At 45.4% G+C, this 25,468-nt stretch overlaps 2 protein-coding genes across 3 annotated transcripts in view; both read left to right on the forward strand.

The window, feature by feature from the left end:
* LOC140730936 (V-type proton ATPase 116 kDa subunit a 2-like) overlaps window positions 1-5,851 on the forward strand; it is a 58,742-nt gene extending 52,891 nt beyond the window's left edge. For both annotated transcript variants that reach the window (XM_073052016.1, XM_073052017.1), the window contains one exon: window positions 2,317-5,851. In XM_073052016.1, the coding sequence (XP_072908117.1) occupies window positions 2,317-2,413 (97 nt within the window). In that variant the 3' untranslated portion in view covers window positions 2,414-5,851. The remainder of the gene's footprint in view (window positions 1-2,316) is intronic.
* A 1,250-nt stretch (window positions 5,852-7,101) lies between these two features.
* Window positions 7,102-25,468, forward strand: part of dnah10 (dynein axonemal heavy chain 10) — a 281,462-nt gene continuing 263,095 nt past the window's right edge. Inside the window, exons 1-3 of the mRNA XM_073052027.1 lie at window positions 7,102-7,566; window positions 15,157-15,249; window positions 21,284-21,384. Coding sequence (XP_072908128.1) covers window positions 7,341-7,566; window positions 15,157-15,249; window positions 21,284-21,384 — 420 coding nt within the window. The 5' untranslated portion in view covers window positions 7,102-7,340. The remainder of the gene's footprint in view (window positions 7,567-15,156; window positions 15,250-21,283; window positions 21,385-25,468) is intronic.

Genomic DNA, 25,468 nt, shown 5'->3' on the forward strand with positions numbered 1-25,468 from the left:
GATTAAGGGAAAGGGGATTGATGTGTTAAATGGGGTTGTAAAAGTTGCAATATCAGGCTTGTTTTCAGGAGGATGAGGAGCAAATGGGGCACGGAATGAAAATTAGTGAAGTGGAAAGTAGTGGGAGGTGTTTGCTTCTCATACAGTGGATGTCCCTGGTAGGATAATGCAAGGACCACTGTTTTTTTTAATATCAACAACTTGCACTTAGTTGTAGCAGGTGCCATTTCCTGGACTTGTCTGCTCCATCCACCAAAAGCAGAACTTCTCAGTACATAGACATGTACAGCACATTACAGGCCCTTCAGCCCACAGTGTTGTGCTAACCATGTAACTTACTCTAGAAACTGCCTAGAATTTCCTTACTGCATAGCCCTCTATTTTTCTAAACTCCATGTAGCTACCTAAGAGTCTCTTAAAAGACCATGTCGTATCTGCCTCTACCACCGTTGCTGGCAGTGCATGTCATGCACCTACCACTCTCTGTGTGAAAAACTTCCCTCTGGCATCCCCCTTGTACCAGCTTCCAAGCACCTTAAAACTGTGCCCTCTCATGTTAGTCATTTCAGCCCCAGGAAAAAGCCTGTGGCTATCCAGACAATCAAAGCCTCTCATCATATACACCTCTATTAGGTCACCTCCCATCCTCACTCTAAGGAGAAAAGGCCAGGTTCACTCAACATATTTTCATACGGCATGCTCTCCAGTCCAAGCAACCAAACATTTTAATTCCGTTTGCCATTCTCCTTCTGATTTGTTGTTCCTTGGTCTCCTCTTGTGCAAAGATGAAGCTACTCTCAGGGTGGAGGAGCAACATCTTGTGTACTGTTTGCGTAGCCCCAATCTGATGGCATGAATATTGATTTCTCCCAATTTTTTTAAAAAAAAATCTCTCTCCCCTTCCCCTTCCTCTCTTTCCCATTCTAACCTTTTACCTCTTCTCTCCTGTCTATCACTTCCTGCTGGATCCCCTCCTCCTTCCCTTTCTCCTATGGTCCATTCTCTTCTCTTGTATCAGATTTTTCTTCACCAGCCCTTGACCTTTCCCACACCTGGCTTCACCTATCACCTTACAGCTAGCCTCCTTTCCCCTCCCCCCCCCCCCCCCCCCACAACCTTTTTATTCTGGCATCTCCCCCCTTCCTTTCCAGTCCTGAAGAAGATTCTCGGCCCGAAATGTCTGCTGTTTCTTCATTTCTGTAAATGCTGCCTGACCTGAGCTCCTCCAGCATTCTGTGTGCGTTGCTCTGGATTTCCAGCATCTGCAGACTTTCTCATGTTTAAAATCTGTAGATGACCTGGAGACATTGTGAGCTCTGAGAAGGCCAATACTAGACTAGAGGGACAAACCAAATCAGGCAGCTTCTGTGGAGGGGTATCTTTGGGGAGCCATGGTAGAGGGTAGCACGATGCTATTACAGCTCGGGGCATCGGAGTTCAGAGCTCAATTCTGGCGTCCTCTCTGAGGAGTATGTACATCCTCCCATGCAAAGTGTGGGTTCTCTCCGGGTGCTCCAGTTTCCTTCCACCGTCCAAAGATGTACCAGTTAGTAGGCTAATTTGTCATTGTAATTGTCCCATGATCGTGTTGGTTGCCCGTCATTTCTGGTGATAACGTACCCTGTGCGGGAGCAGTTTTATAGTGAAAAGACCGTTGCTCTGGGGCAGTTCCACTTGCTTTACCTCAGAACCTTGGTCCAGTGGTATGAAAAGTCATCACAACTGGAGACTTCTTCAGCTTCAGTGGACAGCCGTGAAGCTTTTTGTGCCTTGTCATGCCCTTCGCTCTCTACGAAGCGTTGCAGCACCGCCTTCTTGTTCGTTGGATCTCGTAGTTGATCTCATCCGCCCAGTCTGCCGGAACTGGCTTCACTCCTACGAGCTTCCTATACCTATCTCACTGGTGTCAGAGGTTCCCGGCTGCCCTCATCTGGTTTAGCCCACCTGTCAAAGCGGTGTACCAAGGTATGGCCACTGTCCCATGCAAACAGTTACTTGAAGCCACAGGTGAGAGCTGGGTGGTAGGTGGGGACCAAAGGTGGATGAGCTGCCCCTATGCGGAGCACGACAAGTCCACCACCAGACATGCTACAACTCCCTGGACACCCCATACACTCCATCCCGTAATTACTCTACGGTTAAATCAGGGGTTGCTAGGCAGTGCAGCTCAAAGGGCCGGGGGGACCTATAGCAAGCTGTGTATCTCAATAAAATAAATAGTCGACGTTTCGGCCTGAGACCCTCCATCAGGATTCAATGCAAAGTCAGGAAACGGAAATGAATGCTAAAATAAATCTTTTTTTCTCTCTCCGTCAGGGTGGAATTTCAAAACAAGTTCTACAAGGGCAGTGGATACAAATTTTCTCCATTCTCCTTCAAGCTGGTCACTCGTAACATTGATGACTTTGCCTAGATTTGTGCTGTGAGCATGTGGATTTCCCGAATGTCACTGGCATGTCATGTGACACTCATGGCTTCTCGTTTTGCACAGTGACTGCCTTACCAAATACGCACCAGTTTCCCCACTAATGACAGACAAATACATCCATTGCAACCTCAGGTACTTCCAGATTTTACGGAACGTGAAGGACATTATGTGCCTAGTGTTTTCACTGTGAGCAAAGATGTACGGTAGAATTAACACAGAGTGCTGGAAGTGTTTTGATAGTTTTGATATTTGATCCATCCAGCAAGGAATATTTCCAATTGGAAAGCCAGAGCTATTATGAAGTTAAACTCTACGGGTCATGTGTGAGTGCCGAATGGGGAGGTTTACTTCCTAGAGCTGAAAAGTGCAATTTCTGGTCCATTGGTCCCTTTCAACCCAACAGTTGGTCCCCCTTACCCCTCGGTCTGTTAATCCCCTTCAACCTAATGGTTAGCCCACTCACCCCTCGGTCCGTTAGTCCACCTCAACCTAACGGTTAGTCCCCCTTGGGGTTCACTCATTGTAATGGGACCTTCCTGGTAGTGGCAGGTTGAACCGGGGCAGGGGAGTGTGGGGCAAGGAGGGTGATGATGGCAGGTGTACAGAAACAGGGAGCCTGCGTTATTTACCGTTTCATTCTTCACACTGATGCCGAAATGTCCTTCAGAGGTGATATTACCATTTTTGAGGAAATTGAAAAACCCAATAGGAAATTTGCAGGGAGCTTTTATTTGACTTCCTGGTTAATACTGGTCAGACCACAGCACCGAGAAAGGTGCTTATCACATTATTTTGTGCACGCATTGAATGTTGTTGCAAAAATAACTGAGCATCATAAACATGGCATCCTGATTGATAAAAGATGCTTTCCTCTTGTCCTGCCGTTGTCTCCTCCATCAGACTGGTGGGGTTCGAGGGGGAAGAATCTCAGTGCTGAACCTCTCTGGACATCCCACCTCTTATGGGAGGTCCTGCTGTTGTCTCCTTCTTCAGACTGGTAGGTGTTGAGGGGGGAGTCTGTCCTCTCTTGGAGTGGGAGCTGGGGTTGGGGGGGGGGTTGGTTGAGCCCCACCTCTCTCTGGGGAGGGGTGAAGGGTTCCTGCTTTTGTCTCCTTTGTTAGACTTCTGGAGGAGTGTTGTCATCGGTGGGGAGAGAATCTCATTGCTGTTAAACTCTTGGAGTGGGAAGCCATACTGATCCTGTTGGCTTGTTACTTTTCAAGGACAAAATTACATTCAAACTTCTGTCGGCTCTGCACTGGAGTTCATGGGTCAGTATGGATATGTGGAGCTCTGACCCCAGACTTGGGTCACAGCTGGGAGATGGTGACGTTGTTGGAATAGTTCCTGTTGACCCCTCTCCATACATCTTAGCCAATCTGTTCCTTATATGATCTTGATAAATCCTTTCAGTGTCTGCACAAAGGCATGTCTGTAAATTGAGGGATACATTGGAGTGAAGGCAAAGGTGCTGGAAAGCTGAGAGAGTTGATCTGTGGTGAGAGAGTTAAGGCTTCAGGTCTGGTACCTTTTGTAAGAATTCGGGAAGAGGGAAAACACCTTTCCAGTTATTGGGAAGGTCGTCAAAGAGGTGGGTTGATCGGAGGGTTTATCTCTGAGAGATGAAATGGGTTGGTGTAGCAGTTAGAAGCAAGTATGTCGCTCTTCTGGTGCTAAGAGTGAGGCTGTGGAGCATATGCCTATAGGACCGGCCACCCCTTGAAATTTGCCTTGTTTTTGGTGAAGGATCTTGGACATGAAACATCCCTTTCCACAGATGCTGCCTGAGCACCTCCACCATTCTGATTTATTTCAGGTTTTCAGCATCTGCAGTTTTATTTCACTTTCATTAGGGTCTGTTCATCCTGTAGATTCCTAGCACTGTCTAAGTTTGAAATTTCTGCTCTTTGATTTCAAGATCAGATAGGGCTTTGCCATACCTCACCTCCCCTCTCCCCAGCACCAGGCAGATCTCGAACCTGCGGTGGCCTTCTGCGTTTTTTCCTAATGCTCTTGAGATACGGCTCAAAAGTACTGGGCGTTAGATCTGCTGGTGGGTTCGTCACAGCAAAGTGCAGGGCAGACTGTAGGGAGGATAACTTCAGGGTGGTTGTCTGATGTGATTCTCAGCTTTTAGCTATTGCAAATTTTGGCCAGGTTTTTTTTTAAAAAGTGGGTTCATGAGCCCCTGAGCTGCTGCAGGGAATTCACTGTGAAGGTATCAAACACGACCGTATAACAAACTTCAACGAAGATTTCATCTTCAACGGAAGCTGTTTTTAAACAAAATTTATCCTTGTATCTACCAATCAGCTGCTTTCCTGCCTGGGTTGACTGCACCGTGAGGTTTATAGTCTGTGTAGTTGTACAGCTTTTAATGTTTGTCAGAGGTCCTTGCCCTGAAGTGTAGGAACTGATGGTGACAGGGCAGTGAAATAAATTAAGCCGAGCTGCATGCACTGTCTTTGTTTCTGGGACCACAATCCATTTGTACTTTCAATGTGTATGTTTAATTTATGGAGTTTAAGTTTGCATTGGCAATATTTTTGCAAGGCTGGGAGGAGGAGAGAGGGAGATGAGGGGTGCCACAGACAAGGGACAATTGTCCTTTCATAGCCGTTGAAATGCCACAGAAAACCCGTCTCCCTCCTTCCCCATCAGTTTCGCCTGCCACAGTGTGGCTATCCAGGTAACTAACTATGTTTAACATTGTAATCTATTTATATTCCACTTTGTTTAGGTATCACTAAGAGTGTAATAAAGTTAGTTTCTTTAAAAGGAGGTAAAATGTGATGATATTTCAGATGAATTTTTTTTTTGCGCAACTCTTCTGCCGACTAAATACTGAAATGATTTAGCTGCCTGACTTGCATTATGTACTTTGGATTGCATCTCTGATGTGTAAAATTTAAGATGTGATATTGATCAGGCTAACAGATTGAAAAGACGAGAGGAGGTTTGTAACACTTTGGATGCAGGTCATCACTGTTTTATAAATGTGGCTCTGATTTATTAATGTCTCTGCTTTGTAATGAACTCCTGGACAAGACTAGAAAATTCTGTTTTTTAGTTAATCAACTAATACTTCTATTATTTCACTACCTTTCAAGGAATAAGACCATAAGATATAGGAGCAGAATTGGGCCATTTGGCCCAATGAGTCTGCTCCATTTCATCATGGCTGATCTATTTCCCTCAGCCCCAATCTCCTGCCTGCTCCCCTATATAAGACTATTTTTTATATTTCCCCTCTAGTTTTTTTGCATTGTTTACCTGATCTAATGCTCACTGTCTGCAGATGTACATGATCTGTTCAAATTGATGTTGAAATATTTAGTGCAAATGATAGTTTCTGTTAAAAACTGGCCTATCGCCTTAATGAAATTTTAGTTTCATACTAAAAATAAAAGGTTTTTTAATTCATGACTCCGTAATTTATGAATAGAAATGATGCAAGTGCTTGTGACTGTTCATTTCCCCTGTTTAACCCGCCCATTGTCGCTTTCCTGCGCGTGGTTAGCTGAAGCAGTCAGTGATCTCATGGTAATCTATACGTGGCTAATTTTTCAGCAAGATGACCATCCAGTTGAGCCATGCTGAATGATTTGTGTCTGAATCATGGGCTCTGTGCACAAAGTACATATGTCACAATATACCACCCCAAGATTCGTTTTCTTGTGGGCATTCACAGTAAGTATGAAGAAACAACAATAATAATAATAAACAAGCAATAAATATTTGGCTACCCAGGTTGTTCTGGAAATTTCTGTCTTTGTCCTATTTACTACCTTTGATTAAACCGCTGATGTTAATGTCCTGAAGAAGGGTCTTGGCCCAAAATGTTAACTGTTCGCATGTGCTGCCTGACCTGCTGAGTTCCTCCAGCATTTTATGTCTGTTGCAAGAGATACATGAGCCTGAAGACCAACACACAATCATTCAGTCAACATGAGAGACTGCAGATGCTGGAAATCTTGAGCTATGCGCGCACACAAAATACAGGAGGACTAGTTATTCCCCTCCACATCTGCTGTTTGACTTGCTGAGTTCCTCCAGCATTTTGTGTTGCTCATCTACTCAGGAACAGCTATCAGATTTCTGAACAGTGCATGAATACCACTATGCACCATTTATAAACAGAAGAGATTCTGCAGATGCTGGAAAACCAGAGCAATACACACAAAATGCTGGATGAACTCAACAGATCAGGCAGTATCTATGGAACTGAGTAAACAGGTCTGGGGACTACTTAGAGTCATAGAAAAATACAGCACAGAAACTGGTCCGTCAGACCATCTAGTCTCTGCTGAACCATTTAAGCTACCTAGTCTCAACAACTTGCACCCGCATGATAGCCCTCCATACCCTTGCCATCCATGTATTTATAGGCATCCGTTGTCTCGAGAGCCCATGGGTTTGCTCCTCGGAAAGTTTCCAGGGAGCAAGCCTGGGCAGGATTGCCATGTATGTCAACCCTGCCATGTATTTATCAGTACTATTTATTATTGTAGCTTTATTGTCTTTGCGTTATACTATTGCTGCACAAGAACACATTTCACGTGATATAAGACTGATAATTCTGATTCATCCATCTGTCATTGCGTATCGTGGGCAAGGTACAAACGGCGTCCCGTAGCCTCGGCTCGACACTGATGAATAGGTTGAGAATTTATTCGCGTTCGGTTAGTGGGAAGAGAATTGACCTCAGCGGTTCAATCAACACCCCGTTATATCTACAGTATTTAACACTGAGTCCGCTGAAATGAAGTAGATCAACTCTCGAAAATGACTAGCTCAATGGTGTGGGTCGTTTCCATGGGAACGGCTGTAAACGTTGGAAGTAGTGCGGCAGGAGTCACCATGGAGACGGGGCCTTCGGCTCTCCGTTAGAGCCTGGTCCCCGGTTCCCGACATGTCGCTGGATGACCCGCGCATCGAGTGGCTTCGGGACCGCGTCTACCAGGCGTTCGGCCTGATCGGGCCCGACTGCTTCGATGAGCTGCTGAACCGGGACGACGGGCGACATGAGCTGGTCATCCTCCGCTTCCTCAACGACACAGACAGCGAGGACTGCCTGTCCGTGCTGCTCTTCTTCAAGGGCAGCCGCACCGAGGAGGAGGAGCTGCAGGTGGAGATCGGTGAGGCCGGGAGTGGAGACTCTGTAGGGCCGGGAGCCCGGCGGGGAGGGGGTGGGGGGTCGGGGAAGACATCCCGTGGGAGAGGAGGCTGGCGATCCTCCGAGATGGGGTTGAGGGATAGTGAGGGTGAATAACGCGGTAATCACCCTGGGAAAAACACTTATTATTAAAGTATATATACATCACCATATTCAAGGTAAATCTTCCAAGTATATCTACTATCAAAGTGCATATATGTCACTGTATACTGTCCTGAGGGCAATCATAGAAAATGCAAGAAACACATTAGAATCAATGAAAGACCGCACTCAACAGGGCAGACAACCAATGTGTAAAAGGCACAAACTACGCAAATACAAAAAGAAAGGGAGAAAAAATAATAAACAAATAAATAGATAAATAAGCAATAAATATTGAGAACAGGAGATGAAGAGTCTTTGAAAGTAAGTCCATAGGCTGTGGGAACAGTTCAGCAATAGGGTGAGTGAATGGGGTGAAGAGTCTGATCGATGGTTGAGGGGTGATAACGGAACATGCTGGCAATACTCCCAGGTCAGGCATCAACAGTGACTGGAGAAACGGTTAACGTTTCCTGTGACTGACCTTTCTACAGAGTCGTTCACCAAATTATTGGGGTTCTGGTGAAAGGGTATGAACCTGAAATGTTGTCTGTCTTTGTTCTTTACACACATGCTGCCTGCCTTGCCCAGGGGGATTAACATGTGAATATTGGAGGAGGAGGGGTTTCCAACCATGCAATGGAGCTTTACCATTAACTGAGGGATCCCAGGTTGGGAACCCTTGTCTTAGACACTTAATGATGAACAGCTGGAGTTGGGGAACATGGTTAATGTGAACATGAGAGGTTGTGGGTGCCTGGAATGCACAGGAGACATCTAAGAGAGAAACACGTCAGCGGGCAGGGAATAGATGGACGTGGATTACACGTAGGCAGATGGGATTGGTTTAACTTGCCTCAGTAGTCAATGGAGACATGCTGGCCTGAAGGACCAGTTTCTGTCCTGTATCTGGTCATTAACGACCAGGCATTAAAAAAGTAGCCTCAGTTTTGGTCGCCTAATTACAGGAAGGATGTTAATAAGGTTGAAAGAGTGCAGAGAAGGTTTACAAGGATATTGCCGGGACTTGAGAAACTGAGTTACAGAGAAAGGTTGAATAGGTTAGGACTTTATTCCCTGGAGCGTAGAAGAATGAGGGGAGATTTGATAGAGGTATATAAAATTATGATGGGTATAAATAGAGTGAATGCAAGCAGGCTTTTTCCACTGAGGCTAGGGGAGAAAAAAACCAGAGGACATGGGTTAAGTGTGAAGGGAGAAAAGTTTAAAGGGAACATTAGGGGGGGCTTGGTGGGAGTGTGGAATGAGCTGCCAGATGAAGTGGTAAATGCGGGCTCACTTTTGACATTTAAGAAAAACTTGGACAAGTACGTGGATGAAAGGGGTATGGAGGGATATGGTCTAGGTGCAGGTCAGTGGGATGAGGCAGAAAAATGGTTCGCACAGCCAAGAAGGGCCAAAAGGCCTGTTTCTGTGCTGTAGTGTTCTATGGTTCTATGGAGATAGATCAGAGAAATCCATGGACTAAGCCATATGAACCTTTAGATTTAATAACCATATTTGAGGATAAAACTTCCCATGGATTTTAAGCTTTTGGGTTAGGTTCCCATTTAGGACCCTGTCAATATGTTTATAGAATCATAGAAAAGTACAGCACAGAAACAGTCCCTTCAGCCCATCTAGTCTGTGCCTTTTAAAGAGGTTTTATGAACTATTATCTAATTTCAATAGTGACCACATCTACTGGTCTTTAGACTGTCTGCCTTCTGAGACCATGACTGATGAAGATTTAAAATTCATTTTCAGGGTGCCAGCATTTCCCCCTCTTGCATCTCACAGTAGCCTGGGATATTGACTTTGAGTTGTACAGACCCTTCAGCCCATCCAAGATGCCTCTTTCAAGCTAGTCTTATTTTGACCCATAACTGTCTAAACCTTCCCAATCCATGTGCCTGTCCTAACTGTCCTTTAAAAGCTGTAATTGTATCTACCTCAACCATTTCCTCTGACATTTCATATACTGACTATCCTTTGTGTGAAATACAAACTTGCTTAGCAAATTCCTATTAAGCACTTCCCCTCTCAGTTTAATCATGCCCTCTGATTTTTGATTTTTCCACTCTTGTAGTTCCATGGGTTGGGTGGGGCTACAACTAGAGGTCATGGGTTAAGGGTGAAAGGTGAAAAGTTTAAGGGGAACATGAGGGGAAGCTTCTTCTCTCAGGGTCTTGAGAGTGTGGAATTTGGATAGGTACATGGATGGCAGGGGTATGGAGTGCAACAATCCCAGTGCAGGTTGATGAGAGTGGGCAGTTTAAATGGTTTGGCATGGATTAGATGGGCTGAACAGCCTGTTTCTATGCTGTACTTTTCTATGACTATGACTCTGGGGTGGGGGCGGGGGAAGCGAGTGCATTCACCCTATCTATTTCCTCTCATGATTTTGTATACCTCTACGAGTTACCTCTCAGTCTCCTACACTCAAAGGGGCGCATTTGGTCAGCTCATAAGGATTTATCCACCTTAATATGCCCCAAGCTGCTAGTGCTTCCTTCCTGCCCACTTGTATGTGGTTTGAGACATCATGTTTCCTTTCCCACATTTCTTTCACGTTTTATTATTTTCTCCACAGTAAATGCTGATGAGAAATATTCATTAAAAGTCTCATTCGTCACTGTCGTTTCAACATACAAATGGCTATGCGGACCTATTTTCTTCATTGGCTACAGTATTTTCCCCTGACTTTGCATTGACCATCATTCTGGGACTGTTTAGGGTCCTTCTTTAATCCTTTTCGCTCCTTATGGAGCATAGGGCCTCAACAAATGTCCTCCACTTTCTGCGATCTCTAGCAGATGTTTTTGCAGTCTCCCAAGTTTGACCGGCGGCTTTCAGTTCATCCAAAAGCCTACGTCTCCAGGTTTGCTTTGGGCGACCTCTTCTTCTCTTCCCTTGTGGATTCCATTCGAGTGATTGTCGAGTGACATTCGACTGGCTCTTCCTCAAGGTGTGGCCGACCCATCTCCACTTCCTCCTCCTTATCTGGAATACAATGGGCTCTTGGTTTGCTCTCTTCCATAGGTCTAGGTTTGACACTCTGTCGTACCACTTGAGGCTGAGGATCTGCCGGAGGCATTTGTTGAGAAAGGTCTGGATCTTGTTGCAGCTGATGTTAGTGATTCTCCATGTTTCGGATCCATATAGCAGGATGGCTTTCACATTGGAGCTGAATATACGGAGCTCAGTTTTGACAGAGATGGTTGTAGATCTCCAAACAGGTTGCAGGGTTGTGAAGGCAAGTTGGGCTTTTCCGATCCTTGCTCTGATGTCCTCATCTGTACCTCCTGATTTACTGATTTTGCTTCCGAGGTAGGTGAATTTGTCTACATCTTCAACTATTTGTCCTTCAATCCGTAATGGCTCCTCTTGTTTGTTATTAATGCGTAGAACTTTGGTCTTCTCCTGACTGATCTTAAGGCCTACTCGCTGTGAGGTCCCTCCCAAGGAATCTACTTTCTTCTGCATATCTTGAAGCCGGTGTGAGAGAAGAGCGAGATCATCTGCAAATGCCAGGTCTTCCAATTTCCCTGTTAACGTCCACTGGATGCCTCTCTCTGAGCCAGCATAGGCTGTTCTTGTAGCCCAGTCGAGTACCACAAGAAAAAGTAGAGGTGACAGCAGGCATCCCTGTCTGACTCCAGTAGTGACCAGGAACTCTTCGGGCAGTCTCCCATCGTGGATGACCCTGCATGAGAAGCCATCATAAAGCTGCTTGATGATATTCACCATATCTTCCGGTACACCATAGTGTCGTAAGATGCTCCACATTGACTTTCTGTCCAGGCTGTCAAATGCCTTCTCAAAATCAATAAAACACACATATAGTGGAGTTTGCCATTCTATTGTTTGCTCCACAATGACTCTAAGTGTAGCTATCTGGTCAATGCATGATCTCTCTTTCCTGAACCCTGCCTGCTCATCTTTAAGTCTCTGGTCAGTGGTGTCTTTCATCCGCTCCAAGATGACCCTGGTGAGAACTTTGCTAGGAATGGACAACAAGGTGATCCCCCTCCACTTGCCACACAGTGAAAGATCTCCAGATTTTGGCAGCTTCACAAGGAGGCCTTTCTTTCCAATCTGATGGGATCTCTCCTGTTCTCCATATCAAATTCAGCAGTTTATGCAAATGGTCTACCATAACCTGTCCACCCTCTTTCAATGCTTCTGCAGGAATGTTGTCTTCTCCAGCAGCCTTGCCGTTCTTCAGGCTTTTCAGGGCTTTTCGAATTTCTTGCTTGGTGATTTCACCTATATTGATGTTGAGTGGGTCTCCAGGCTCCAGGTCAGGTGGGTTCTGTGCTGGTGGTCTATTCAATACTTCCTGGAAGTGTTCCTTCCATCTCTCCAGCTGATCTTCAACCGAAGTGAGCAGATGGCCTGTCTTGTCTCTAACAGGTCTGTTGAAATTGCTTTTCTTCCCTCTCAAAAGTTTAGTTGTCGTGTAGAGTGCCTTGAGGTCCCCTTTACTGGCCGCTGTTTCTGCTTGCTCTGCTATTTCATTGAAGTATCACCTCTTGTCCTTTCTGAGCTGTTTCTTCACCTCCTTGGCCATCACGCTGTACCTGTTGGTGGTGATTTGTTTCTGTTGCCGGGTTCTGGCCTGATTCAACTTCTGTTTGAGCTTTTTCCTCTCCTCCACCTTCTGCCATGTCTTGTCCCTGATCCAAGGTTTACTGTTGACTGGTGGTCTTCCCAGTACTTCTTCGCAGGCTCCTACAGTGGCCTGTTTGAAGGTAATCCAGGCGTGTACTGCTGTTCTCTCATCTTGTTCCTCTATTTGAAGAGCCCCAAAGCGGTTTTGCAAGGCGATGTGGAAATCTTTCTTGTTCTCTTTCATCTGTAGTTTTCTAACATCAAACTTTATTCGCGTGTTCTGTTGCTTCTTCTTGGCTGACAGCTTCATCTTCAGCTGAGCAACAACCAAATGGTGGTCAGATCCAATATCTGCTCCTCTTTTGGCTCTCACATCTTGCAATGAACTTCTCCAGTGCTGGCGGACTATGACGTGATCAATCTGGTTCTCTGTTTGATGGTCAGGCGAGACCCAGGTTATCTTGTGGCAGTGTCAGTGGGGAAAGAGGGTACCTCCAATGGTCAGTTCGTTGAAGGCACAGAAGTCGGTAGGGAGTTCTCCATTTTCATTCATATTCCCCAAACCGTTCTGGCCCATCTCTCTCTCCCTGCCAGTGTTATCGCTGCCTACTTTGGCATTCAGATCTCCCATGACGATCAACATATCTTGCTTAGGTACCTTTCCAACTACTGCTTGAAGCTGGGTGTAGAAGAGCTCTTTTTCTTCTTCCTCTGCATTGTTAGTTGGGGCGTAGCACAGGATAATGGATACCTTCTGGAATCTGGACTCGAACCTGGCTGTGATGATACGGTCGGACACTGGTTCCCATTCTATCAAACTTCTGGCTGCTTCTTTGGACAACATCAGGGCCACACTAGCCTCATGCTGGTCTTCCTCTTTTTCTTTGCTGGAGTAGAGCAGAGTTTCTCCCGTCTGCAGTTTGGTCTTACCAAAAGTATTCCACCTTGCTTCGCACATGCCCAGGAGTGTGAGGTGGTAGCGGTTCATTTCCTTCACTGCCTGTGCGCACCTACCTGTCTCCCAAAGTGCTTTCACATTCCATGTTCCGATTAGGATAGATTTCTTCTGTGAGAGCAGCTTTGGAGCCTCCATTACGGTTTTCCTCGGGTGAAGGAGGGTTGTCAGCCCTGCAGCTTCCTAATGGGTTTGGTTGCAGCACATCATCAGCCTCCTGAATGGGGCCCTGCTTTTCCTGAGATCTGGGTTAGTGGTTGACAATCTGTTGACGGTTTCTGTAACAATTGCTTGTTTTACGTGAACGGGTTGTTAGCCCATTGCACAACCCCCAACCTGGAGGACCAGGGGTTTTCTGTCGGGGTCACCTTCCCCTAGGCGATGGCATTTCCATGCTAACGAGCTCCACCTGCCCGGGTTTGAAATCAGAGTTTACCCTCTCTTAGATAGGCTGCCATCCAAGGCTAACGAATCCTATCTACCCAGGTTTGGAATCGGAGTCCCTTCTCCTAGGCTATGTTGGTTCGCGGCACCTTTTTCCATATTATCCGGTGCACCCCTCACACGAGGGATCCCCCATCCACCACCCAGGGGACGCGCCTCAACGCCGTACAGCCCCAGCGCGAGGGTTCAGGGTCCCAGATACTGCCAATCTAGTTGAGACCCTCCTGAGTAGCACTAGCAAATCTCTCTGCCAGGATATTGATCCCCAGTTCAGGTGTCCCTCTTGTATAAGTCATTTCTGTCCTAGAAGAGATCCCAATAATCCAAGGACCTGAATCCCTGCCCCACATCGGTTTCTCAGCCATGCATTCACCTGGTTGAATTTTCTATCCCTGCCTTCACAAACATGTAGCACCAAGAGAAAGCTGGAGATTTTTAACTTCTTTCCTAGCTCCCTATACTCACTCTGCAGGACTTCATCCCCTTTCTGACCAAAGTGTACAGTGACTTCTGGCCCTGACATCCAGAAGTTAACACACCATCCTGGCATCTCTTCTGTGTTCACAGGAAGTAATGCCTGGCCCCCTAAAGCATAAATCTGCTCCTACTATTGACCTTTTCCTGTAGATCCTCGGGCCAGTGATACTGTCACAGACCCGACTGCTGCTCTTCAGTGGCACACCATTCCTGCATCTCTTCTCACTCACAGAACCTCATGCCTGGTCCCCTAATGCATGAGTCTGCTCCCCACCATTGCCCCTTTCCTGTAGATCCTCGGGGACCAGTGACACTGTCACAGACCTAACTGCTGCTGTTATCCCTGAAAGCTCAGCCCCCAACAGTATCCCAAAGGGGCTGCACCTGTTAATGAAGGGAATGGCTAGTGGGGAACCCTGCACTGTCTGCCTACACTCCTTGCCTATGCTTGTCACCCAGCTACCTACTTCCTGTACCTTAGATGTGATCACCTTACCAAAACTTTTGCCTATGTCTCAGCACTTAGATGATACTAAATGCAACCAGCTGTAGTTCATCAACATCGTCAGTCAGGAGCTGCAGCTGAGCACACTTCCCAAAGGTGTAGTCCTCAGGAATACAGAGTATTCCTGATCTCTCACCTCCAGTAGGAGGAGTATATCACTTCCCAAAGTGTAAAAATATAGAGATCTGATCAGCTGTATAGACACAAAGAGGTATTCCAGATGCTGAGAATCTAGAGCAATACTCACAATATCCAGCAAGTTAGGCAGCATCAATGGATGGAAATAAACAGTTGACGCTTAAGGCTGAGACCCTTCATCGGGACTAATTTTTTATTGAAAAAGTTATTGATTCACTGTGTCGAATTCCAAAGAAGCAAAGGCGTCAGTCAGTTTCCACATCTTCCATAAGATCCTGCCACAAATTATGGGGCTACTTGTGTTTTATCTCTTGCTCTTTATATTATTCTTCATCAAGAGCCTGAGGAAACCTCTGAACCTACAAATGATGAAGATGCTGAGACAGCTGAGAAGTCTGAGTTGCTCGATGGGGAAGAAACATCACAAATTGGTAAGCTTGTGTGGAGGCCTATAGTTCATTCTGTGAAATTAAATTCAAAGTTCAGTAAATAGCAATTGAGTATCATCCAGCATCTCTTCCTCTGTATTGAAATCAAAAAGTGCTAGAAATAGTAAACCTGCATCTGTGGATAGATCATTAACATTTAATCTCTCACAATTGCTGTGCCTGGAGGATGTTCCTGTTTGGCTTGATATTTCTGAACTGTAGAGCTTACTGAATGGGATCTTTTAGTTTATTCAGAAGTACAGTGGGCTATCTACGCAATCAAAAAACATAAGACATAGGAGCAGAATTGGGCCATTTTTTCCCCCTTCCTCAGCTCCACTCCCCAGCCTTCTCCCCGTAACCTTTAATGCTGTCTCCAATCCAGAACTTATCAAGCTCTGCCTTAAATACACCCAGCGACCTGGCCACCATCCTCTGGGTAAAGAAATTTCTCTGCATCTGTTTTAAATGGACGTCCTTCTATCCTGAGACTGTGCCCTCTTCTCCTAGACTCCCACACCATGGGGAAACATCCTTTCCACATCTACTCTGTCTAGGCCTTTGGACATTCGAGAGGTTTCAATGAGAACCCCCTCCCCCCCCAGCCTCCTAACTTCCAAAGAGTACAGATCCAGAGCTATCAAACATTCCTCGTATAACAACCCTTTCATTCCCGGAATCATCCTTGTTGAACCTTCTCTGAACAATGCCAGCACATCTTTTCTTCGATGAGGAACCCAAAACTGTTCACAGTACTCAAGGTGAGGCTTCACCAGTGCCTTATAAAGCCTCAGCATCACATGTCTGCTTTGGTATTCTAGACTTTTTGAAATGAATGCTAACATTGCATTTGCCTACCTCACCACTGACTCAACCTGCAAGTTAATCTTTAGGGTGTTCTGCACAAGGACTCCCAAGTCCCTTTGAATCTCAGATTTTTGGATTTTCTCTCCATTTAGAAAATAGACTGCATATTTATTTCTATTACCAAAGTGCATGACCATGGATTTTCAAACTTTGTATTTCATTTGCCACTCTCTTGCCCATTCTCCTAATCTAAGTCTTTCTATAGCCTACCTGTTTTCCCAAAACTACTTGCCTTTCCACCAATCTTCATATCATCTGCAAATTTGGCATCAAAGCCATTCATTTCATCATCAAAATTATTGATGAATCAGTCCCAACACTGACCCCTGTGGAACACCACTAGTCACTGGCAGCCAACCAGAAAAGGATTGTTTTATTCCCACTTGCTGCCTCCTACCACTCAGCTAATGCTCTAACCATGCCAGTAACTTTCCTGTAATGCCTTGGACTTTTAACTGGGTAAGCAGCCTCATGTATGCACCTTGTCAAAGGCCTTCTGAAAGTCCAAATAAACAATATCCACTGCATCCCTTTATCTATCCTACATGTTATCTCCTCAAAGAATTCCAAAAGGTTCATCAGGCAAGATTTTCCCTGAAGGAAACCATACTGACTTTGTCCTGACATTTTGAGCACCTTCTCCCTTGTAATAAATAGCTACTGCACTCACTTCTCTTCCCTCACACCCTTTAACCTCTGCCATACTGCTAGTGTCTTCCACAATGAACATGAATGCAAAGTACTCATTTAGTTCATCTGCTATTTCCTCGTCCCCTGTTATTATCTTGTCCTGTGTCATTAAGTACTCCATAACCTCATCCTTAACAATTGACTCCAATATCTTTTCAGCCACTGAGGTCAGGCTAACTGGTCTATAACTTCCTTTCTGCTGCCTTCCTCTTTTCCTAAAGAGTGGAGTAACATTTGCAATTTTCCAATCTTCTGGTGCCATGCCAGTCCAAAGACTTTTGAAAAAGAAGTCAGAGATTGCATAGCATTAAAAAAAAAAGGAAGTATGACAGAGCTAAGGTGAGTGGGAGGACAGATGATTGGGAAATTTTTAAGGAACAACAGAACTTAACTAAAAAGGCAATACGGGGAAAAAAAATGAGGTACGAACGCAAGCTAGCCGGGAATATAAAGGAGGATAATAAAAGCTTTTTTAGGTATGTGAAGAGTAAGAAGATAGTTAAGAACAATGTTGGGCCCTTGAAGAATGAATTGGGTAAAATTGTTATGGGAAACAGAGAAATGGCAGAAGAATTTAATAATTACTTTAGATCTGTTTTCACTAAGGAAGACACAAGCAATCTCCCAGATGTATGGATGGGCCAAGGACATAGGGTAACAGAGGAAATGAAACAGATTGACATTAGGAAGGAAATGGTGATGAGTAGACTGATGGGACTGAAGGCTGACAAATCCCCAGGTCCAGATGGTCTGCACCCTAGGGTACTAAAGGAGGTGGCCCTGGAAATTGCGGATGCATAGGTAATCATTTTTCAATGTTCCTTAGATTCAGGATCAGTTCCTGAGGATTGGAGAATGGCTAATGTTATCCCACTTTTTAAGAAAGGAGGGAGGGAGAAAACAGAGAACTATCGACCTGTCAGCCTAACGTCGGTGGTGGGGAAGATGCTAGAGTCCATTATTAAAGATGAAATAGTGGCATATCTAGATAGCAGTGATAGGATTGGGCCAAGCCAGCATGGATTTACCAAGGGTAAATCATGCTTGACTAATCTGTTGGAGTTTTTCGAGGATGTAACCAGGAAGTTAGATAAGGGAGATCCAGTGGATGTAGTGTACCTCGATTTTCAGAAGGCATTTGATAAGGTCCCACATAGGAGATTGGTGGGTAAAATCAAAGCTCATGGCATTGGGGGGAAGACATTGACATGGATAGAAAACTGGTTGGCAGATAGAAAGCAAAGGGTAGCGGTGAATGGGTGTTTCTCAGAATGGCAGGTGGTGACTAGTGGGGTGCCACAGGGCTCGGTATTGGGACCACAGCTGTTTACGATTTACATCAACGATTTAGATGAAGGCATTGAGAATAACATCAGCAAGTTTGCTGTTGATACTAAGCTGGGTGGCAGTGTGACATGTGATGAGGATGTTAGGAGAATTCAGGGTGACTTGGATAGGCTGGGTGAGTGGGCAGATACTTGGCAGATGATGTTTAATGTGAATAAGTGTGAAGTTATCCATTTTGGGAGTAAGAACGGTGTAGAGTTAGGTAAGGGAGAAATACAAAGAGATCTAGGAGTCCTTGTTCATCGGTCACTGAAGGTGAATGAGCAAGTGCAGCAGGTAGTGAAGAAGGCTAATGGAATGTTGGCCTTTATTACAAAGGGAATTGAGTACAAGAGCAAGGAAATCCTCTTGCATTTGTGCAGGGCCCTGGTGAGACCACACCTGGAGTATTGTGTACAGTTTTGATCTCCAGGGTTAAGGAAGGACATCCTGGCTGTAGAGGAAGTGCAGCGTAGATTCACGAGGTTAATTCCTGGGACGTCAGGACTGTCTTACGCAGAGAGGTTAGAGAGACTGGGCTTGTACACGCTGGAATTAAGAAGATTGAGAGGGGATCTGATTGCAATATATAAGATTATTAAGGGATTGGACAAGATAGAGGCAGGAACTATGTTCCAGATGCTGGGAGAGTCCAGTACCAGAGGGCATGGTTTGAGAATAAGGGGTAGGTCATTTAGGACAGAGTTAAGGAAAAACTTCTCCCAGAGAGTTGTGGGGGTCTGGAATGCACTGCCTTGGAAGGTAGTGGAGGCCAATTCTCTGGATGCTTTCAAGAAGGAGCTAGATAGGTATCTTATGGATAGGGAAATCAAGGGATATGGGGACAAGGCAGGAACTGGGTATTGATAGTAGATGATCAGCTATGATTTCAAAATGGCGGTGCAGGCTCGAAGGGCCGAATGGTCTACTTCTGCACCTATTGTCTATTGAAAGATCATTTCTAATGCCTCCACAATTTCTACTGCTACCTCTTTCAGAACCCTATGGTGAAGTTCATCTGGTCTGGGTGCCATATGTACCCTTGGGTCTTTCAGCTTTTTAAGCACCTTCTCCCTTGTAATAGCAACTGCACTCACTTCTCTTCCCTTGCACCCTTCAACATCTGGCACACTGCTAGTGTCTTCCACAGTGAACATTAATGCAAAATACTCATTTAGTTCATCTGTCATCTCCTTGTTCTCCGTTATTATTGCTCCAGCCTCATTTTCTATATCCAGTCTCATCTCTCTTTTATTTTACATACTTGAAAAAGCATTTACTATCCACTTTGATATTGTTTGCTAGCTTGCTTTCTTTTCATCTTTTCCCTCCTAAAGATTCTTCTTGTTGCTCTCTGTAGGTTTTTAAAAGTTTCCCAATCTTCCCCCTAATTTTTGTTTTGTTTTATGCCCTAGCTTTTGCTTTTACTCACTTGTCAGGCATGGTTGTACTATTTTGCCATTTGAGTGTTTGGAATACATCTATCCTACACCTGATGGACCTGATCACTCCTGATGAAGGGTTTTGGCCCGAAACGTCGTCACTACCTCCTCCCATAGATGCTATCTGGCCTGCTGAGTTCTGCCAGCATTTTGTGTTTTTATCCTACACCTTCCTCATTTTTCCTAGAAACTCACACCATTGCTGCCCTGCTGTTATCCTTGCCAGCATCTCCTTCCAATTTACTTTGGTCAGCTCGTCTCTCATAACCTCTGTAATTTACTTTACTCCACTGAAATACTGCTACGTCAGACTTTATTTTTTCCTTATCTAATTTCAGGTTGAACTCATATTGTGATCACTGCCTCCTAAGGGTTCTTTTACCTTAAGACCCCTAATCACCTCTGATTCATTACTTAACACCCAATCCACTATACTGGTCCCCTCATAGGCTCAATGATAAACTGCTCTAAAAAACCATCTCATAAGCATTCAACAAACTCACTCTCGTGAGATTCATTTCCAACCTGATTTTCCCAATTGACTTGCATGTTGAAATCTCCCATGACTGTTGTAATGTTGCCCTTCTCACATGCCTTTTCTATTTCCTGTTGTCCACATCCCAGCTACTTTTGGGAGGCCTGTTATAACTGCAGGGGTCCTTTTACCCCTGCAGTTTCTTAACTGACCCCACAAGTATTCAACATCTTCCGACCCTATGTCACATCTTTCTACTGATTTGATGCCTTTCTTTACCAGCAGAGCCACTCCACCCCCTCTGCCTACCTTCCTACCACTCTGATACAATGTGTAACCTTGGACATTCAGCTCCCAGCTACAGCCATCCTTCAGCCATGATTCAGTGATGGCCGCAACATCATACCTGACAATCTGTAATAGTGCAACACCCACCTTATTTCTTATACTTAATGCATTGAGGTATAACAATTTGAGTGCTACATTTGCTACCCTTATTGATTCTGCATCCCTAACACACTGATACTCACCCTATTGGCTGCAGTTATGCCCTATCATCTGACTGTCCTTTCTGACAGTCTGACTGCATGCCATCCATTCTATCCTGAGTTCCTTTACTCTGGTTCCCAACCCCCTGCCAAATTAGTTTAAACCCTCCCCAACAGCGCTAACAAACCTGCCTGCAAGAATATTGGTTCGCCTCTGGTTCAGGTGTAATTCATCACTTTTCAACAGGTTGTACCTCCCCTAGAAGAGATCCCAATGATCCAAGAACCTGAAGTCCTGCCCCCCTGCACCATCTTCTCAGCCACGCATTAATCTGCCAAATCACTCTGTTTCTACCTTCACTGGCATGTGGCCCAGGCAGCAGTCCAGAAATTACTACCCGGGAGGTCCTGCTACTCAGCTTTCTACCTAGCTCTATAAATTCTCTTTTCAGGACCTCTTTGCTTTTAGCTCCTATATCATTGGTACCAATACGTACCAAGACTTTTGACTGCTGTCCCTCACTCTCGAAAATGTTGTGGACGCGATCCGAGACATCTGTATTGACTTACCTTCAGGGCTCTCATTCTCTGACGTAGTATTGCAAAGCTTGTTCTTCGTTTCATTAATGAGATGATAAAAAAGTGAAGCTGCATTAGATGCATGTTTCCCCATTACTGTATGCAAAATTTGCATGCCTGCATGAGGGAAAAGGGTAACTATTTTGTCTGAAATATGCTTGGATCCACAGGTCTCGGTAGTCGTAAACACTCAACTGTGGCTCTGGAACCCGCAGCATCCCAGGCAAGCCAGGCTGACGAAGAAGCTCCAACGCCAAAACTCCCACGAACTGTATGCATCACATCATGGTTTTAGTTCACTATCGCTTAATGTTAGAAAGTTGGCAGCTGTAGTCTAGACACCAAGTACAATGTGTTTGTGATCCTTTGGGCTGACCTGTACTGCACGACATTTTCCTTACAAATCTCTGCATTGTGTACTGAAGCAGATCCTTCTGGAAGCAGCATTGATATTCTCAGTGAGTTATTTTATAAAGCTTCAGTATAAACTCATTCCAAACATAAGTGAACAAGCAGACGGTAGAGAGCTGGAAGTAAAAACAGGCAGATTTGGAAGCACAGGCAGCACCTGTGGAGTAAGAACGGAAAGAGGCTGGAGGCCCCTTGTTGGGACATTTTGGACGGCCGTGAACTTCTCCAGTCATTCTGCTTCTAATGCCAATCTCGTACAGAATGTAGATTTTTAGAATTTTCAGTGTGTCTTATATCAGAAATCTGGATGCTCTAGGTCCATTTCTTTTTTTTAATTTATTTGGAGATACAGCATGGTTGGTTCCATAGGGTTATTATACCCAGATAAACTCCCATTACCTATTAAATACTCCCAATGGCATGTGTCTCAAATAGCCTCTGATGACCAAGTCTGTCTCCTGGCCTTCATGTGTGGCTTAGTTACTAAATACGATGGAACCGTTTCTACTGACTGGAGAAGGGGCAAAGATGGGTTACTAGTGCCTTAAAACCAGTCACTTCAGGCAGATGGGGCTCGTCATCCAGGCTTGGCATCTCATCTAGGAGAAGGGAAACTGATCTCAAACCTCCACTGCCTTGCAGCTATAGGAAGGCTTTGGAAGTAAACCCGGGGAAAAATCTGGAGCTGCAGACCCGAAGGCAGTCCTATTTAGAGTTCAATGCTGACTGGAACTCCTGTGATGCAGCTGGTGCCAAACAGTATTGATCTCTGCCGTTCCTTTGGATTCATCATCATTGTGGAGAGGGGGAGCTTGCTGCATGTGCAACAGGCTTGCTCTCCATATCATACTGCCTTGGCTTGCATATCATGTAGACAACTAAGATGCAATATCCACGGTTGACCCTGACCAAAGGAAGGGCTCACAGCATGGCAACAGGCCTTTCTGGCTCAATGAACCTGCCCAATGAACCTTCTAACCCGTATAATTTTGGAAACAGGAGCACCCAGAGAAACCCTACCCAGTCATGGGGAGAATGTACAAATTTCTTAGAGACAATAATGGAATTAAACCTGGGGTGCTGGCACTGTAATAGCATTACACTTGTAAGTTTTTGTAAATAAAGTGACGTGAGGTATTTTATGTTTCAGAAAAGCCATAGCAACTCATTTATTGAGCAACAAAATCTGAACCTAAAGTGCCCTAAAAACACTTTATGTAATTATGTCATCACATCAGACCAGCCTTTTAAAGTGAAACCTCAACTCAATGTCGGTGGTTGTGAATTATGTACATGTTACCCTACCCAGGACCCCCAGAATTCACTAAAACCAGCATCGTGAGCCTGTCTGGAGCTTGGACGAGCCACCCAGCTCAGGTCCTATGTTCCGAGGGTGGAGGAACAGGAGGTACCTCCGGCTTATCCAGAGGTGTGTTGACACGCTCATGGTCATGTGGTGATGGCAGGGGCATGGTAGCGGAATCCTCCAAATCTTGGTGAATTGGTTTAAGGTGATCTACTGAAATATGTTCAGGTTTACCCCTCTTATCTGTGATAAAAAGCCTTTTCTCCCTGTTCCAAAATGTGGAACAAGCCAGTGTAAGGGGACCCGAGGGAATGATGGTGTGCATCATAGTGGAAGAAAACAAATGAGGTGGAATGTAGGTCAACAGGAACCCAAGAGTGCTGTACGTCATGATGGGAGGTAGGAAAAGGAATTGAATTTACTGAGGAGGGTGGAACATGGTTGAAAGGCTGACCAGGCAGCCATGGCATCAAGAATGAAATCATATGGCGCTCGTACTGTATACCATTTCAGCCACAGACAACTGTAGGTCCTCTTTTGGAGTTGTTCTGAGCCCCAGCAGGACCCGTGGGAGATGATCATGCCAACAGTCATCAGTCAGGGCAGCCTTTAAGGAGTGGTAAATTCATTTGAATAGGCCATTGGACTGCGGGTGATACATCGTGGTGTGATGTAGTCTAACACCGAGGTTCTGGGCCATCGCAGCCCAAAGGTTTGAAATGAATTGGGGACCGTAGTTAGAGGAAATATCAGATGGGGTATCAAACCAAGCAACCCAGGTGCTGGTGAATGCCCAGGCCACGGCTGTGGGCATCGTTGATGCTAGATGGATGACTTTTGGCTGTAAGAGGCAACCAGCCATGGAATTATTTTTCCCCTTGATATGTTGTATGTAAGTCATGCAGACCAAGAGTCTGATATCTTGGCCATTGTGAGCATGAGGGGTTTGTAGTGAAATGGTGATCTCCTAAAAGAAAGCATAGATGGCGAACAGCCAGGTAGAGACCGAGAAGCTCGCAGTCAAACGTGCTGTACTTTCTTTTCGGCGGGATGGAGCTAGCGGCTCAAGAAGGCGAGTGGCTGCCACACACCTCCAACCAACTGTTCCTGCACAGCATCCACAGCACAGTGTAAAGCATCAGTAATAAAGGCTATGGGTGCATTGGGGGGGTAGCTGCGCCAGTAGGGTCATGTTGGCGCTCGTTTGGTATTATCAAGTGCCCTGGTCATGTCCACTGACCAGTCAAGCACTTGATTAGGCGTATTTCCTTTAAGCGCACAATACAGGGGAGGCCTAAGTTTGTGGAAAGAACTGGTGATAGAAATTTACTATGCTCAAAAACTCCTTTCGTTTTTTAGTAGTGCAGCAGTGCAGTGGGAAATCCATAATAGCAGCTACTTTTGATGGGAGGGCTTTCGCATTTTCTGTGGAGATGCGATGGCTGAGAAAGTCAGTGGTTGACACCCATGCAGGCATTTAGCAGGGTTAATAATCAACCCATGTTGGCCAAGTGCTTGAAAAGTATGCAGACATGGGGTACGTGTTCAGATTTGGATGCACTGGCGACAAGTATGTCATCCAGGTGAACAAAAAGAAAATCTAATAATACAGAGTCCATCAGACATTGGAATGTCTGTGCTGCATTTTCAGCCCGAACAGCATACGCAGAAGCTCAGAAAGGCCAAATTGGGTTATCGTAGCTGTTTTGGGAATGCTCTCCGAGCACAAAGGCATCTGATAGGAACCGCTAATGAAGTTGAATTTCCAGTTAAATGTGCTGATGAGTCTTGTATGTGTGGGACCGGGTAGCGATCGGGTGGTGACCTTGTTAAGGTGATGGTAATTACCACACAGGCGGCAACCTCCCGACTTAGGGACCATATGGAGAGAGGAAGCCCAGGGGCTATTCGACTAGTGTACAGTTCCAAGTCTTTCCGTGTTGGCAAACTTAGCCTTTGTGGTTGCCAGCTTTTCTGGGTCCAGTCTTTGCGTGTGGGCATGGACTGGAAATGTGGTGCTCAACCCCATGTTTTGTGATTTGTGGAGAATTGGGGCTTTATGAGGTTTGGGAATTTGCTCAGCAGTCGAGTAAGCTCACATGTGGTGGTGCATGTGCCTGACAGAGTCATTGAGAACTTACTGGGGGAGCAAGGTAATGGCCCAAAGTCCTTGGCATCCACAAGCCAATAGTTCTTAAGATCGACCAACAATTCTTGGGCACACAAGAAATCTGCACCAAATAGAGGTCTAGCCACTTTAGCCAGGGTGAAGTGCAATGTATAGCATCACCATCTGAAGCAGTGCGTCACTCAATGTGTCCTGTGAGTCTGGATCTTGCTGCCATTGGCAGCTTCCACCTAGGTTTCATCGCTCTTTGCCTTTTCATCAATAGGCAATGCTGGCAGCATACTCACTTGACCACCCATGCACACAAGAAGCATTGACCTGAAAGAGTGTCTGTAATAAACAGTAGATAACCCTGGCATCTGGAACCCACAGAATTCACAGACCTCCGATGTGCCAATGTGCTGGCACTGCCAAAGCTTCAAGGCAGTCAGCACTTCCTAGCATTCATACCAAAGTGAGCATAGTAAAAACACGGGCCTGGCATAGTCTGTTTCGCAGGTGTGGGCATCC

This window comes from Hemitrygon akajei, chromosome 7, assembly GCF_048418815.1.
Source record: "Hemitrygon akajei chromosome 7, sHemAka1.3, whole genome shotgun sequence".
Taxonomy (NCBI): domain Eukaryota; kingdom Metazoa; phylum Chordata; class Chondrichthyes; order Myliobatiformes; family Dasyatidae; genus Hemitrygon; species Hemitrygon akajei.